General features: G+C 46.3%; 1 protein-coding gene across 1 annotated transcript in view; it reads left to right on the plus strand.

Annotated features, from left to right (window-relative positions):
* Positions 1–15,000, plus strand: part of LOC311318922 (seizure protein 6-like) — a gene marked incomplete at both ends in the record, with an annotated part of 69,343 nt that overhangs the window by 5,336 nt on the left and 49,007 nt on the right. Inside the window, 3 exons of the mRNA XM_084450356.1 lie at positions 490–673; positions 11,209–11,958; positions 12,542–12,675. Coding sequence (XP_084306482.1) covers positions 490–673; positions 11,209–11,958; positions 12,542–12,675 — 1,068 coding nt within the window. The remainder of the gene's footprint in view (positions 1–489; positions 674–11,208; positions 11,959–12,541; positions 12,676–15,000) is intronic.

Below are 15,000 nucleotides of genomic sequence, written 5' to 3' on the forward strand. Positions count from 1 at the left end.
AAACGATGTCACTGCCGCTGATCCCACGGTTCATGTATTTTTTATTTTAGAGAGGCAATTACTGTCACATGGAAGAAAATATGACCTTTTAACAGCATGTTTTTTTTCTTTTTAGTCCATGGCTTTGTTTTGTCATTTCAATTTCAATCTTTCATCCTTTTCTCATTCATGTCATTTTGCAGAATCAGAATCATACTCACGTGTCAAATGAAATTACCCATTCATGTACCATGCTAATGGAATCATTTATAACCTCTATCATGCCATTATTTCAATTTTTTCCCATATCATCTCACCCTGGCCTGCCCCAGAACCTCTCATTTATCACAGGCTCATTCTGACCTGTCCTGGGTCAAAATACATTTAGAAATTCTTTCAATTACTTTAGTGTTTGTGGGTGGGATTTGCATTTTATGGAACAGACAAAAATGAGATTGTGTGACGAAAAGAGAAGCAGCTGTAATAACGTCAAACGGTATTCCGGCCCAGATCCGGCCCAGATCCGCGTCTGACGCTGGCTCGCTCTCCGCCGTGCTGCTGCGGTCCTGCCTCCCCAGACAGCAGGACGAACCGGAGCCCAGTGGAAATGATCACAGACGAGAGGGATCTCCGCTGAGCCACGAGGTGCTTGCAGAGCTGTCCGTTGATGGCCGCGTGCCACAGACAAGCGGAAGTCTGCTATCGATTGCGTTGAGTACAGCCCCTCCAGAATAATAAGGAAATAAAGCCCCTGGATATCAGAGGATTGGTGTCAATCTGCAGCAGCCCCTTGACTGTGTCATGGCTGCGCTGGTCAATGTCCTCTCCACGACAAAGGACTCGCTGAGGACTGTTGATATGCAGCTGGGGAGAGGAGGATTTGTGCTGCTTGCTTTGCTTGCTGCCATTCTGGGGAGGTCTCCTCTGTGGTTGTTCACGCCCCGTCCTGACAGACAGAGAGCACCCCCATCTCGGGCCGTGTTCATCCCAGACTTCAACTCGTCCGGTTATCGCACAAATTGTGTTTTCAAGCTGAGACAGCTGGCTGACTGAACAGCAAGACTAGAGATAGGACCTCAGACTGGGTCAGCAAGCCAGGGGTGGATTCAAAGCAAAGCTATTTCGCTGTGCGAGTGCTCTACAATTTTGCTGATTGCTTCAATCAGTTGTTTGTTCTGACCCTGGCCACCTCTCTTGAATGCTCCGTCTTCATGGCTGAAGACGAGCTCACATCCAGTGAGATGTGTGTATCCCGCCTATGTGGTATTAAGAGTACCCCAATCTCAAACTGCAACTACCGGCTCTTATGTGTTGTGCCCCCCCCCCCCCCTCTCTCTCTCTCTCTCTCTCTCTCTCTCTCTCTCTCTATCTCTCTCTCGTGCCAAATCATAACCCCTTACCAAGGACATTCAGAGCTGCTTGCTGGCACAGTCAAGAGGAATCCAATAAAAGCCGAAGTCTGCCCAGATTAGAGCATTTTAAGGCCAAAAAATAAAAACAAAAACGTAATTGCTTACGGTAGCTATTCTGCCATCTTATTCAGGTCAGGAATCTCTGCCCCAGATTGCATGTCATTGCATGACAAATAGATGCACACCCTTTCTGCATAAAGGCAATTCAATATTAGTTAAATTAAGTCTCGGAGGCTCAACAATCTGTAATAACACAGTCTTTCTTTGTTCTCTCTTGTTTGGTTGGTCCACTAAAATGACATGTTACTGTATTATCAGTTGATGATAATCAAATACTGTTTGGACCACAGTAAATCCCTAAACTGAGACTATTCTGTCATACACATGCAGCTCCATGCATTAAGTTGATACTGTATGCGGAATGCTGGATGACCATTTGACTCTTCTTTAAAAGCAATTAGCTCCCCCTCTTTTTACACACTCTCCTGTGTAATCAGTCATTGTCTACGGTTACTTTTCAATCTGTCTGGGTAAAGACAGTCAGTCCCTCATCCCCTAGCCACTTCCGCTGAGTCAGAACGGGCGTGTCAGGATCACATTCATCTGACAGTCAAGCACTGCGAGTTGGATGACTCCCATTCTTGTCTCTGAGGGATACTTGCATTAGTCATCATATTTCTGCCTGATTGGATCCCTTCAATCACAAACACCTTGAATTGACCTTTACTTTTAATCCAAAGTGTGACTATGCAACCTCACTAGTAGGGCTGTGCAATAAAATTGATACAGCAATACATCACAATATTTACCTCTGCCCCAGCGACAGTGCAGGGCGAGGGGTAATGTTTTTGGTGACGTCCGCCCGTACGTCTATTCGTCTGTTAGCAGGATCACACAAAAACTACTGCACCAATTTTCATGAAACTGTGTGTAGCATGGGTCAACCTAGAACCCTAACCCCAACCTAGAACCCTACATTTTGGAGTGGATCCGAATCACGGGGCGGGTCCACGAGCCACTCAAACACTCATTTTTTGGACTAAGAACTACCAGAGCGCTTTTCATGAAACTCTGTGGAGGGGTATAGCATGGGCCAAAATTCAACTTTGGCCCATAGCCATGACACACATTCAGGGGAGGAGGTCTGTGCTCTCTGAGCACCATTTCTATTTTTTCTGCAATACTGCATCAATTCAAAAAGCAAATTATACAGAACCAGACGGAATAAATCAATCAATCAATCAAAACTTTATTTGTATGGCGCATTTCATACCCAGAGGCAACACAATGCGCTTTACAGAGAACAAGGGAGGTGGGCATACGACCCACTCTCTATATTCCACAGATATAGAAAATAAAAGATAGAATTAAGTTATAAATACATTATTCATGTTCTACATGGATTTAAAATGTCCTTATTGTCTCTCTGCCCTCAGAATCACATCCAGGAAGTGGGGGATGGAATTGTATTTTCAGCTGTATTTTAAACACTTCAGTAAATTATGTAGAGTATCGCAATGTATCGTAATATGTATTGTGCCGTATCATAACACAATGTATCATGATGTATTATATTGTGACCCATGTATTGTGATAGGTATCCTATTGTGAGGTTCTTGCCAATAGGCAGCCCTACTCACTAGTATGCTCACAAATGCTCTTGCGTGTGTGTGTGTGTGTGTGTGTGTGTGTGTGTGTGTGTGTGTGTGTGTGTGTGTGTGCGTGTGTGCGTGTGTGACTCCCAGAGTTGAACTCTAGCCGCTGGAGCTATGACTACATACTTCAGGTGGGGCTGAAAAGATACATAAGCATAAATGAACCCTTTCCAGTGGTCCTGTTATGTGGATGATAGGAGGTGATCTCCACAATCAGTCAGCGTTGTCATCCAAAGTGGGCACTTTCACAGTTTCACAGGGCATGTCAATGTCAATGTCATTTTATTTCTATATCACCATTCACACCAGTCAATGTAGTACATAGTGCTTTACATTAAAAAGAGATGGATAAAAAAACATAAATCATATAAACACAATGAGAACAGATTGAAAAGAAACAATAAAAATAAAAGAATTTTAAAAATGTTTTTTTTTTAAATAGAGAGAGTTAAGACAAGTTCAAGATATTAACACAAGTAAAGGTATGTGGTAAAATCAATATTTAAATGGTATGTTTTAAGATCTCGTTTAAAAGTTACCATGGTCTCAGACATTCTCAGGTCCTCTGGCAGGGTGTTCCAAAGGCTGGGGGCATAAGAACTGCCTCCCCATGCCTTTTAGACCTGGCTCTAGGAACCATTAAAAGCTCAGTGCCAGAGGACCTGAGGGACCTACTACTGTAGGTGTATATTTTACAAGTATGTCTGACATGTATTAAGGTGCATGATTTCATATGGATTTATAGACTAATACATTTTTTAATCTATTCTAAAACTGACAGGTAACCAGTTCAGCAATTTTAAAACTTGTCTGATGTGAACCCACATCCTGGTCTTTGCAAGAACACTGCAGCATTTTGAATCAGTTGGAGCTGTCTATCACTTTCTTTGGTAGGCCAGACAGGAGAGCGTTACAATATTCCAACCTGCTAAAAGCATGTTCGCTCCTGCCCCATCTGAAAACGTTGATGCCTCCAGTTGGAGCTGCGGTGTCTTCCCCTGCTATCACAGCAGACGTGACAACCAACAGACTCACTGTTGAGGCAGGAAACGGTCTATAGTCAATAGGGTCCAGCTCCTGCCTCATTTGACATTTTCACAACCCTCGGCATGGCTGCCGGCGGGGTCTAGCTCAACGCTTCCTGGCCGGCAGCGGTCATAAACCCATGTCAAGCGGCAGCGTCCTCCCCCGTCTGTCCGACAGGTAAATCGACCGCATGCTTTACGGGCAAAGAGAGTAATCCCGGGGTTGTCGGTCCTCAATTTGAGCGGCGGTATGTATTTCTGCTTCTACGGCAAATAAAACATTGCCCCGCTTCGCCGGAGACAGACGGTATGAGAAACGAGAAGTGACAGTAGCCTCGCCGGCCTCAGCTAGCTATGCAAATGAGCAGGCAAGGCTCCTTTTTTCTGCTGGGTTTGACACCGGCGTTCAGTCTTCATTGAACAGTAAGTCATTGTGAATGACAGCGTTCTCACTCTCTCTCACAAAGTGCATGAGTCGGCTATCTCACGACGCCCTGTACAAGGTCTATGAAAATGTACTTTTCTGTTCCCCATTTTATTGCGCTAGCGCCATGTTGTGTTTTACTTAACTACAACAGTATCCATAAGACGCAGGAACACAGACATCACTTTACTATTTTACTAGTGCCGTTGACTTCAAGCAGCACCACATACATATCAATACGCATGTACAACTTTTGCCTGCCGCGTAATACTATCAACATAAAACAGTGCCGTGTATCACTCATATATATAACACGCCTGCGACAACAATTTTCCTTGCCGGTCTCGGCTGAATACGCAAATGAGGTGACAAGATTCCCTGATTCCGAGTTGAGTGACGTCAGGAATCTGCGTCTGTCTCAGGACACTGCCGTTCTGTCTGAATGGACAAGATTGCAGAAGGTTGCCTGTGATGCTGACAAGGCCGACTCATGTCTTCTTTTTATGAATGAAGTGGTCCCCGGCCGGAATGCCATTCATCCTTGTACAGAGGCACGGGATGAGGGATCCTATGATTCCTCATGTCCCTTTTCAAGGGCAGCCTACCTTGGGCCGAGACACCGGAGTCCATCTGTTGTCCGGTGACGGTCAGGGCCAAAATGATTCATGGGGTGTCGTTTGCCCTGTTTAATGGTGTGTCTGTGGCAGACATTTGCGTGGAGGCGACTTGGTCGTCACCGTCGCCTTTTGTCCGCTATTATCTTTCGTCTTTTGTCTCTGTGGCATCATCTGTGCTGAGCACAGCTGCCAGTGGTAGTAAGCATTAGACGTGAAGGGTCTTTTGGCCCAGGACGGGACCATCGGGTGAGCTGCGGTCCATCCCTGTCCCTTTTTGGGTCTGGGGGAGTTTCGGGCGGGTTATGTCATGGTGCGTAACCGCTCCCGGTCCGGCTCTCCCCTCACATGGCTTTCCTTGCCCTTAGCTGGGATAAGCTAAGTGTGGCGGGTAAGGGCCAGTGCTAGGGTTCACCCATCCTTCGGTATGGTCTCACCTTGGTCCTATGGTCTCACCGTTTTTTGTTAACTGGCTCAGCAGGAGTGTATGGTGCAGCCATCAAGCCCTGTGGGGCGGAGCTCCACGAAATCAAAATGTCGGTTACGTATTGTAACCAACCCTAGTTCTATGAGTGGAGCTTAGAGCGTACTTTGCTGAACCCCAGTCTGCTCACTGAAGGTTTTGGCTAGGAGCAGATATGCAGGCGAGGCCCGCTTATACAGTGGTGCACCGGACCTAGGTGGGCGCAAGTGTTTTTATTCTTCAGTCAGTGTAGCTGGTAAGGGTTTCTCAAGCCAATAGGAGCTTGCCCTGTGGGGTTACAGTAACAAAACTGTTGTTTCTGGCCTGGCATTAAGTATTCAGTGTCAGTGTTTTTAAGTGCACGATAGTCTCTCTCTTTCACCTTTTTCATCAATGCAATTCTTCAGTTTTGACCTGGTTTAACTGGAGGACGTATTGTGACATCCACACATTTATCTCAGAAAGTCATTCTTTAAAACGGTCAGGGCATAGAGAATGGAGAGAGATGGACTTACTGAACCATGCTGGTTCATGTAGCGAACACTGAGGCTGTTATTCTGCAGCTGTTCCATTGTTGTTCCGCTGTTGTGTAAGTGTTGTACCAGTCTACCACTCTACCACTGGGCAGATGGAGGACTCTGGACATGAAGAGACACTTTACAGCTCAGTGCAGTATGAAACATAAGGTCTGTAGATAGCGATCTCCATTGCCTGCTGTGGCTGCCTTGTAATCACCACAGTGAGGGCCCCAACCTGTCATCTCCGGGTGATGTTTCCAACATTGAACATCCAACATTGATTTCCCATTGATCTGAGCATGAGAAACCCAGGTTTAACCCCAGGCTCCACTCTCACTCTTTCACTCTCCACTTTCTCACTTGATAATCTAACTGAGGGTCAATCCATGCTCGGTCTACGCAGGGAGAGAAGGGGAGAGAGAGAGAGAGAGAGAGAGAGAGAGAGAAGAGGAAGAAGAGTGAGAATTGAAGACAGAGGTTTGAATGTAAGGCAAGTAAAATGTACTGTTATGCTGTGGTATACAGCAACAGTTCATCCAAGAGAACAATATAGAGATAATTAGCAGTGCTCCTTACGCCAGATTCTTAGATGTCAGCTATTTTTCTCATTTGTTATGATACATTTATTCAGTGGCTTTACTTAACATTTCTTTTTCTTGAGGCCTCCCAATACATTGTCAATGTGGCTTGGCTAAGCCAAGGCAGCATGATGTACTGTATTGTACTATGAAGATCTCCTTTATCATCCTCTGTTCTCTCTGGTTTGCTAGAGATGTCAAATTTATCTAGTTTGCTTTTTAAAGCAGCTTGCGCTGCTCTTGTTGTGACAGAATAAGGCTACAAGGAAATGTTTTCCCCTCCATCCCGGAACATCAAAAGAGCTTTGAATTGCCTCTGTCACAGGAAGATTAATGGCTGGTGTTGAGTCTTGTCGGTAAAATGTAACGCCATGTGTCAGCTCGCCGTCAGCCCGTGAGAGGCTTTGTAAAGAGATTGTATACTCTTCTTCTTGAATGGTGCGATCAAACTTTATTACAGTATAGAGAATGTTGCTGAAAGCGTTATCTCCTTTTAGGGGCTGAAGAGAGAGGTGGTGTGTGACATTAAAGGACAGGTTCGGAATTTAGCATTATAAGCCATGTTATTAAGGTTATTTACGATCATATACAACAGACGATATCAATGTTTCGTCAAACAGTGTACCCTCGAGATATAGGCCGTTGTCGCTAACACACTCACTGGATCCATAGGTGCGTAGACAAAATCCCTCAAAAACACCATAAACTCTCATTTTTTGGACTCGTTCGGTGAGTTTCCTGTCTTTAAAAACGAGAGTTTATGGTGTTATTGAGGGATTTTGTCTATGCACCTACAGTATGGATCCAGTGAGTGTGTTAGCGTCGACGGGCTTTATCTCGAGAGTGCACCGTTTTCTAAACCGGTATTGCTCCTGCTATGCCTGGACATCCGCACTGCTCAGTCGAACCCACACCCTTCTTCTCTAAGAAGTACAGTACTACAGTACAGTCTATCATGGCTTCAGGGAACCACGCCATCAGATTCCCAGGTATATTGCTTCATATGCAGGGATTCTCATATGCATCTCTCTGGTATGCGCCCCTTCTTGGGGCGCCTTGTCTTCAAAGGAGCCCAGCAACCGGGATATCTTACATGCTGTCTGTGTCAACCACCATGCTATCACTTCTCCATGTGAAGTGGTCTTGCAGCCTGTCCCGCCTTGTTAAAAACACAGTCGCCCCGCAGAGCGCCAGCTAATTAAAGCATCACAACACACTCCGGATCGCTCTGCGTTCGCACACGGACACGCCAGGCAGTCAGGCTGTGGTCCAAACACAGCAGTCGGCTAATGTTCGACCGCTTACCTCAGGCCTCGCTTATGTCCGTTACCATGGAAATCGTTTACGGAGTGGTGGTTATTTTAAGGGTCTTGGAGAAACTGCATCCGCTTTGTTCTGTGGGTTAATTGCCTTGTTGACATGATTCAGTGGCGCCAGAGTCAAAGGTATTAATTCCGATACGTGAAATGCTGAATATGAAGGGGAAAAAAACAATAATAAAAAAAAAGTCTGGATATAGTATGTTTGCTTGGAGAGAGATGGTGGTGTGTGTGTGTGTGTGTGTGTGTGTGTGTGTGTGTGTGTGTGTGTGCGCGCGTGCGTGCGTGTCGAGGAAAAGCCAGTGTAGTGAGAGGTGGAGAATAGATGGAGGGGGTAACGGTCCCAGAGCGCCCAGGCTTGGTGCTGCGCTGGCCGGTGTAAATTGTCCTTTGACTGGGCAGCCTGCCACGGAGTTATAGCCTGTCTGTATTAACCGTGATTCATAGGCCTCCTCCCTCACAGCCCCACATCACACAGCCCTGCCAGCTCACCGCCCCACATCACAACAGCTGACTCAATAATAGAGCATGTGTTTGGGAGATGATTTGGAGATGCTCCTGGAACACTGACGATGACACAATATGGATGACATGTGAGTCGCCGAAGGCCTTTGTCATCTCTTTTTGTTCATAGAACTAAAGTATGTACATGGGATACCTCATAACTGACCTGTGTGCCCAGATCAATTGTTGTGATTTCATAGTCTGGGAAAGTCTGATATTGGGCCCAGAAAAGGAGCTGGTGTCACTAACATGGACGACTGTAAATCTCCTGTTTGTGGTTGTTTACCTGAATGAAGGAAGGAGCTGCAGCGGATGTTCCATCAGCAGAACAAATATGATTGGCTGCCTGAAGTTCCCATCCTTTTAGAGATGAACACACAACCACATGGGGGAGATTTCTGACAAACGTGAATATAAACGGCTGCTAAGATCTGAAAACGGCAAGCCAGCATTACGTGTCGAAAAAGGCGTCTGAAAGCCCTGTCCACATCCAGGTGTGCAAACAGGACACATTGGCGTCCATTGACGTCTCCACATTGTCTGTGCTTACGTAACCCTGCCAGCAGCAAGAGGAGCTTGTCTTTGCCTGATCAATGACGCCTTGATAAGTGCCCAGTGAAGGCCGAACCATGAAAAGATTGCGCTGTGAGGTGGAATCACACTCAGGGTCAACAGGCAAAAGTGATTATGATGGCAATTATAGGCGATCTTTAGGGGAGATCTCAGGTTTGTTTAGGAGTGTAATTACATCCCCTGACGTATAATGAGCGCTGTTATCGACAGAGCTGATTCTCTTTTTCCACAGTGTGATGATTCCACACCACCGCTAATGACATAGCACACTGTGAGAACTCTGACATCTCGGTGAAACTCTTATTTTTGTAAAATAATCAGCAATGATCAGTCATTGTTTATCTCTATCTAAATTTAGGCATTAGAGAGAGAAAACTCATTAGTCAAAATCAAATCCTTTCGCACTGACTATAAAATAGTTGATATACAGGGTATATATAGGGTAGTCTTTTCTTCAGTGTGTGTGTGTGTGTGTGTGTGTGTGTGTGTGTGTGTGTGTGTGTGTGTGTATGTGTGTGTGTTTGTGTTTGGGAATACATAGTTAAAGTCACCCCATCCGTTGAGTCTGTCCTTTAAAAAATTCTACATCTCATGATGAAAGTTCCTCTCGGTGTCTCTGTCTTCTCTGTGTTTGTGATTGCTGTGCTTGTCTGTGATAATAACAGCCATGCTGACTCACTGCAGGCTCTCACTAAGCACTGTCATTATGAATCTGTCTCAGGTCCTCTTAAAGGCATATTCCACGAGCTAATGAAGATAAATGTTGAAGAGATTAAGTACTGTTACAATGCTGTGATACTTCACTCATTGTTGCGCACATTCTTCAGTTTGTATTTTGCTAGTGAAGTTGTTGACTTGCTTGTGCAAGCTTTAATTATCACAGAGTGATGTCCTATGTGGAAATTTGGTGGAAAAGGTTGAGTTTAAAAATAGTCAAAATATACATGATATACATACTGTATATTTTTGTGCCTTAAATATATTAAACACTTTGGATTTTCAGTCAATCTCTTTATTGTCTCGTAAGGGAGATTTCTTATGTAGCCAGAGTTAACAAATAGAAAAACTGTAAAGCCACACATTCATACTCATGTATATGCAAGATACAAGTCTAGAGGGATATTGTACATCCTACCTATATTGTACTATATCACAGGGTTCACTGCATCTCTTGTCAGTATTGCTTCCACCCTCATTTGCACACAGTGGGTTCAGTCTCGGGGTCCTCTGACCTACAAACACATGCAACCATCTCTCATCAACACTGCTTTAGCCGGCTAGCCCACCGAAAAGCTAGCAATTCGATGCTGTGGGTGGACAGTATTCATACCCAGGAGAGAGTTTAACCAATTCAACTATACAGAGAATGAGATATGTCCAGGGCAGTACCAGCCCTTTTCATGTTCACTTTCTACAGTTCAAGTTGGGAGACAGATAGTGGGAGCTCACTCAGTTCAGTTTGGAGCAGGTGTGTGGAGCCCGAAATAATGTAGTACTCAGAAGTGTTCTCAAGTTGATGGCAATACCGTAGGAACAATGGAGTGCATAATGACCCTATACAACCCCCCGAGAGCAGCCCGCCCTGTGGGTGAGCACTGAGCGGCCCTTCCTCTGATTACATCTGTCTCTGCCATGGGGATGACACCCCCACTCAGCTAATCAGAAGGCATTCAGGGTGAAATCCACGCTTTGCTTAGTTAGAGAGAGGCGGAGGACGGGATATGTATTTGAATGAATCATCAGAGTGCCCCGCTAGCGCACCCCCCCCCACCCCCGTAATGGGTTTTTCTAAGGGCCTTTCATAGTCATTTGTCGACACTCTACAGCGATAGGCCTGTTAGTTAATATGCCTGTTAGTTAATCATGGATGTTATTGTTCTATCTTCTCACCAGCCAGGTTACCTAACCTTCTTTTTCAATCATATGGTCCCTGACAGAATTGTTATGTGAACCAAATGGGGCGCCCATTGAATACCATCCTCGTCTCAAGGCGGAATTTCATATACATAATATAGGTCCAAATTATGACAAGGATTCTTGAATCTTTTCTTTTTCCTGTCTAGACTGAAGAATGACATTCACACAAACTGGGTTCTTTTGTGCTGTAACGATACTGACATTTTCTCTTTGCCTTCCTGTCCCAGCCTCTAATCTAGATGGCAACGCTGTTGGCCAGAAGAGAGCCGATTCAGACAGAGGCCTCTTCACACACAGTCCCACACAGGACACGGAGAGTGAGGTCCAGCCCTTCACCACGGCTGCTCCGCTAAACGTCCCCGACCATCAACCCGTCCTCAAAGGCTTTCTGCTCGGGAAGGCCCTGCTCGCCAAGGACTTCCAGGGAGACCAGCGTTTCTTCCGGGAGGACGGACACGTGGCGGGGTATCCCACAATGCCCGGCTCAGTATCCGCCCCGGAGGAGCCCGCCACCCGCGTGGTGCCGCACGAAGACGCGCCGGCCTTCTCTGACGTCGCCCCCACTGCCACCGTGGCCGCCACCACTCCCCTGACCACCTCTGCCCGCGCGGTGCCAGGCCTGCCCGTGGCTTTGGCTCAGAAGAAGCCCCCCAAGGACAAGAGCAGGGGGCCGGACAGGGTGGCGACGACCACGGACTCCCTGACCACCCCCGTGATCGGCGTCACCTCCCCGGCGGCCGGCGGTCGCAGCTCGGCTGACTCCGCCTCCCGAGGTAAAGACGTCGTCATGGGGACCACCCAGGCGCCCCCGGCTCTGACCACCTCGGTGAGGGCGGCGAAACGGAAGGAGTCAGAGGCGGAGAATCGGACGCACCCCGCTCGCTCGCTCGCCAAACTGACGTCTGGAGAGGAGGATGAGGGAGCCACCATCACGACCACCATCACGACCACCACCATCACCACCATGCACACGACAGGTAACTTGCCCTATTGATCTATAACCGACGATCAACGATAGCACAACTAGAACTTGTAGGTGCATACCATGTAGATCCAATTATGTTCAGTAATGTCTTGAACATAGACTTTAAACGGTTCTTGTGCAGTAGCTGCTGTCCTGATTGGATCCGTCATGCAGGCTTCATGTCTTGAAATGCAGAGTCATTCTTATCTTTCTGCCCGTCGATGGTGGTCCGCAAGGCCCGGGCTTACTGTCTCTCCTTGAGCGTTTACTCAGGGCTCAGGGGTCAGGCGAGGTGGTGAGCCAAGATAACCGTTGGGGTCGTATTGGCCCTGATCACCCTACCCTCGCTGACTGCCTCTCTCTCCTCCGCTGAGGATAAAGGAGGTGCTCATGCAGAAAGCCAATCTGCCGGGCGATGCCACACTTGATCTCCCCTGGGCGCCTTCTCCTCCAGGCCCAGGGGGCTGTAGGAGCCCTCTGATCCCCCCTTGAGAGAGAGGAACCCTGGGGAGTTAATGGGGGTTTAGGGCAGGAGGGTGGAGGAAGGATCAGTGGTCTGGGACATGGGATCACTCGTCTTTCTATTTGTCTGCCAGGGCCGTGCAGTGTGAATTTCACTGACCCGGAAGGCTACATTGAGATTCCTCATCATTCTTCTGCTTCGTTTGACTCCGGAGTGGACTGCACCTATGTGGTGACCGTTTACCTGGGCTACGGGATCGAAGTACAGGTCAGTGACTGGAGGCCACGGGCCAATTTGTGGTTGATGAGACACGTCGTAGCCAAAAATGACAACAATCAGAGAACAATAATTTTTCATGTCGGTTTGGGCATTGGGGTGTCAAGGCTTGCACCTCCTGGGGTGTCGTATATAAAGAAAACAGCAACAAAAAAACAGCGTCGGCCAGCCCACAAATGAAAGAAAGCGATTGACGTCATTTTTGCCAACACTTCTCTAACAAACCATAAACTCTTACCAACCATAAATTAACCCTACATTGTCTCTTGGGGCACCACACGCTGTGCTATCACTTTCCTGCATTCCATTTGTCTAAGATCACAGAAAGACATAGTTTGTGCAGGCTGGTCCAATAAGCCTTGGGATAACATTGCTGGTATAACAATATTTAGAAATGTCCCCTCAGTCCTCTACCTTGCTTTGCGCCCTTAATTTAACCTAATTATCTATTGATTAATCATAGCTGTCTCTACAGCCAGCCTTTCTGATGAAGCATCGAGCTCACTCCTGCTATTTTCAGCACACCAAGTGCTAATGAGCTAGGCAACTGTTAGACTCTCAAAATAACACACACAGAAAAGCAGCTTCGAGAAACAAATAGCTCCCGTGAATGATAGGAGAGATACCTTTTTCTATCATTAGCAAGTTCGGAGCTTCACAGGTAGCCTACTTCAAAAGAAAATTCAACTGTTCCTCGTGTGTTTTGCAAGCAGATAAACCCGTCGCGTTTGTTTTTGAAAATGTTCACTTTGAATAGTGAGGGGAAATGAGAATTCAGCAGGGCCCTCGTTCGCTTGTTGTGGTTTCGTCCATCCATGCAGAACCTGTTATCCCTCCACTGTCGCCTCAACAGTTCCGCCACAATCAATACGGCGCCAGCAGCGAGGACAGGGACAACACCACAACACAATCAGCCAGCCGCGACGTCATAAAGATCTATTGAGACTTAGTGCCCCTGTAAAAATTGTTTTTTTTTGCCGAGGCACAGGTAAAAGCCGGTATTCCATTACCACTAGTCCCAGCGTGGCTTTGTATGGTTCTCTGTCTGTGGAGTGGACGGCAGCATCTCATCACTCTCTCTATGGACCTGCCATAGGATAAGGGACCATACAGTATCGGTGTATAATGTGTATATTATACCCACATAACCTTATTCACCATTAGAATTGGTCAGGCTCCACTTAATTTGCATTTCCTATTCAACGCTGGAAACTGATTTTATATTATAGTGCATGGGGTAGCATTAGTATTGTTATCAATATGATTGTTCTGTAAGTTATGTAAATTGATATATGAACCTGCATTCATTCAGAATAATTATGTTTTTACAAGCTTGAAAATAGATGCGGTGGTCCTGAAGCAACCACACGCCGGACTGTTGGGTTAACGCTGCCATTACATTGGTGGGAGCAAATAAGACTTGCTTGCAAATAAGACAATTATTTTTGGACAATTTTGTTAGACTGCCCCCTGCACATCTACAAACTGGTATTTGTATTCTGCTTTTTATATTTTGTCCACGGCATCTCAATTGATTGGTTAACAAAGAGGTGGTGCATTTCCCTTGGGCTGAGGAGAGCCAAACACAACGCTCCCTCTCCGCGCCCGTCAATTACCCAGCTCTGCTCGGATGCCCTCCATTGGGGCCGAGCAATGAGTTAAAAGTAAGACGTTTGTCCTTCAGTTCACGGCTAAGCCATTCCTATTTCTCCAGGGCCTCGTTGAATGCTGTTGGCTTTTGTCAAGCTTTGAATTATGCGGTTAGAAAGTCACCTTGCTTGTTTCTGTTGGTGAAACCTATCTGTAATTCAAAAGCAACCCCTCAGGCTCGTTGAATATGAAGACTGATACAACCACTGTCAAGGTCACCTCCTGCTTATGCACAGTGCTGTGTGGCGGCATGGTATATAATTCAATGCGTGCCGACGCAAATTACAACAGCATCCCAGCCATGTCAACCCTTCCCATCAGCAATGCTTGGAACGTGCTGATAACCTAGAGGAAACCTAGCTAACCCAATTCATCTAATTTCACCACACACTGTCTGTGTGTGTACTGCACCAACAAGCTTAGTTAATCTACTGTTTACCCTGCACACAATAAATTAAATCAAATCAAACTTTATTTAAACCCTTTTTCCATCACAAACCATTCGCCATGCTTCCTTTGAGTACAAGGCATCTGAAACAGGCCCGGATTTCCCACTTGACAAAGGTTTCTCATTCAATAATGATACGGACGCACATGTGAAAAATTGGCCCGGCCTAGCATGAAGTCATCAAGCCATCTCTGTAGCTCTTTTCATGCAGGTCCCAG

This window comes from Borostomias antarcticus (assembly GCF_949987555.1).
Source record: "Borostomias antarcticus genome assembly, chromosome: 15".
Lineage (NCBI taxonomy): Eukaryota > Metazoa > Chordata > Actinopteri > Stomiiformes > Stomiidae > Borostomias > Borostomias antarcticus.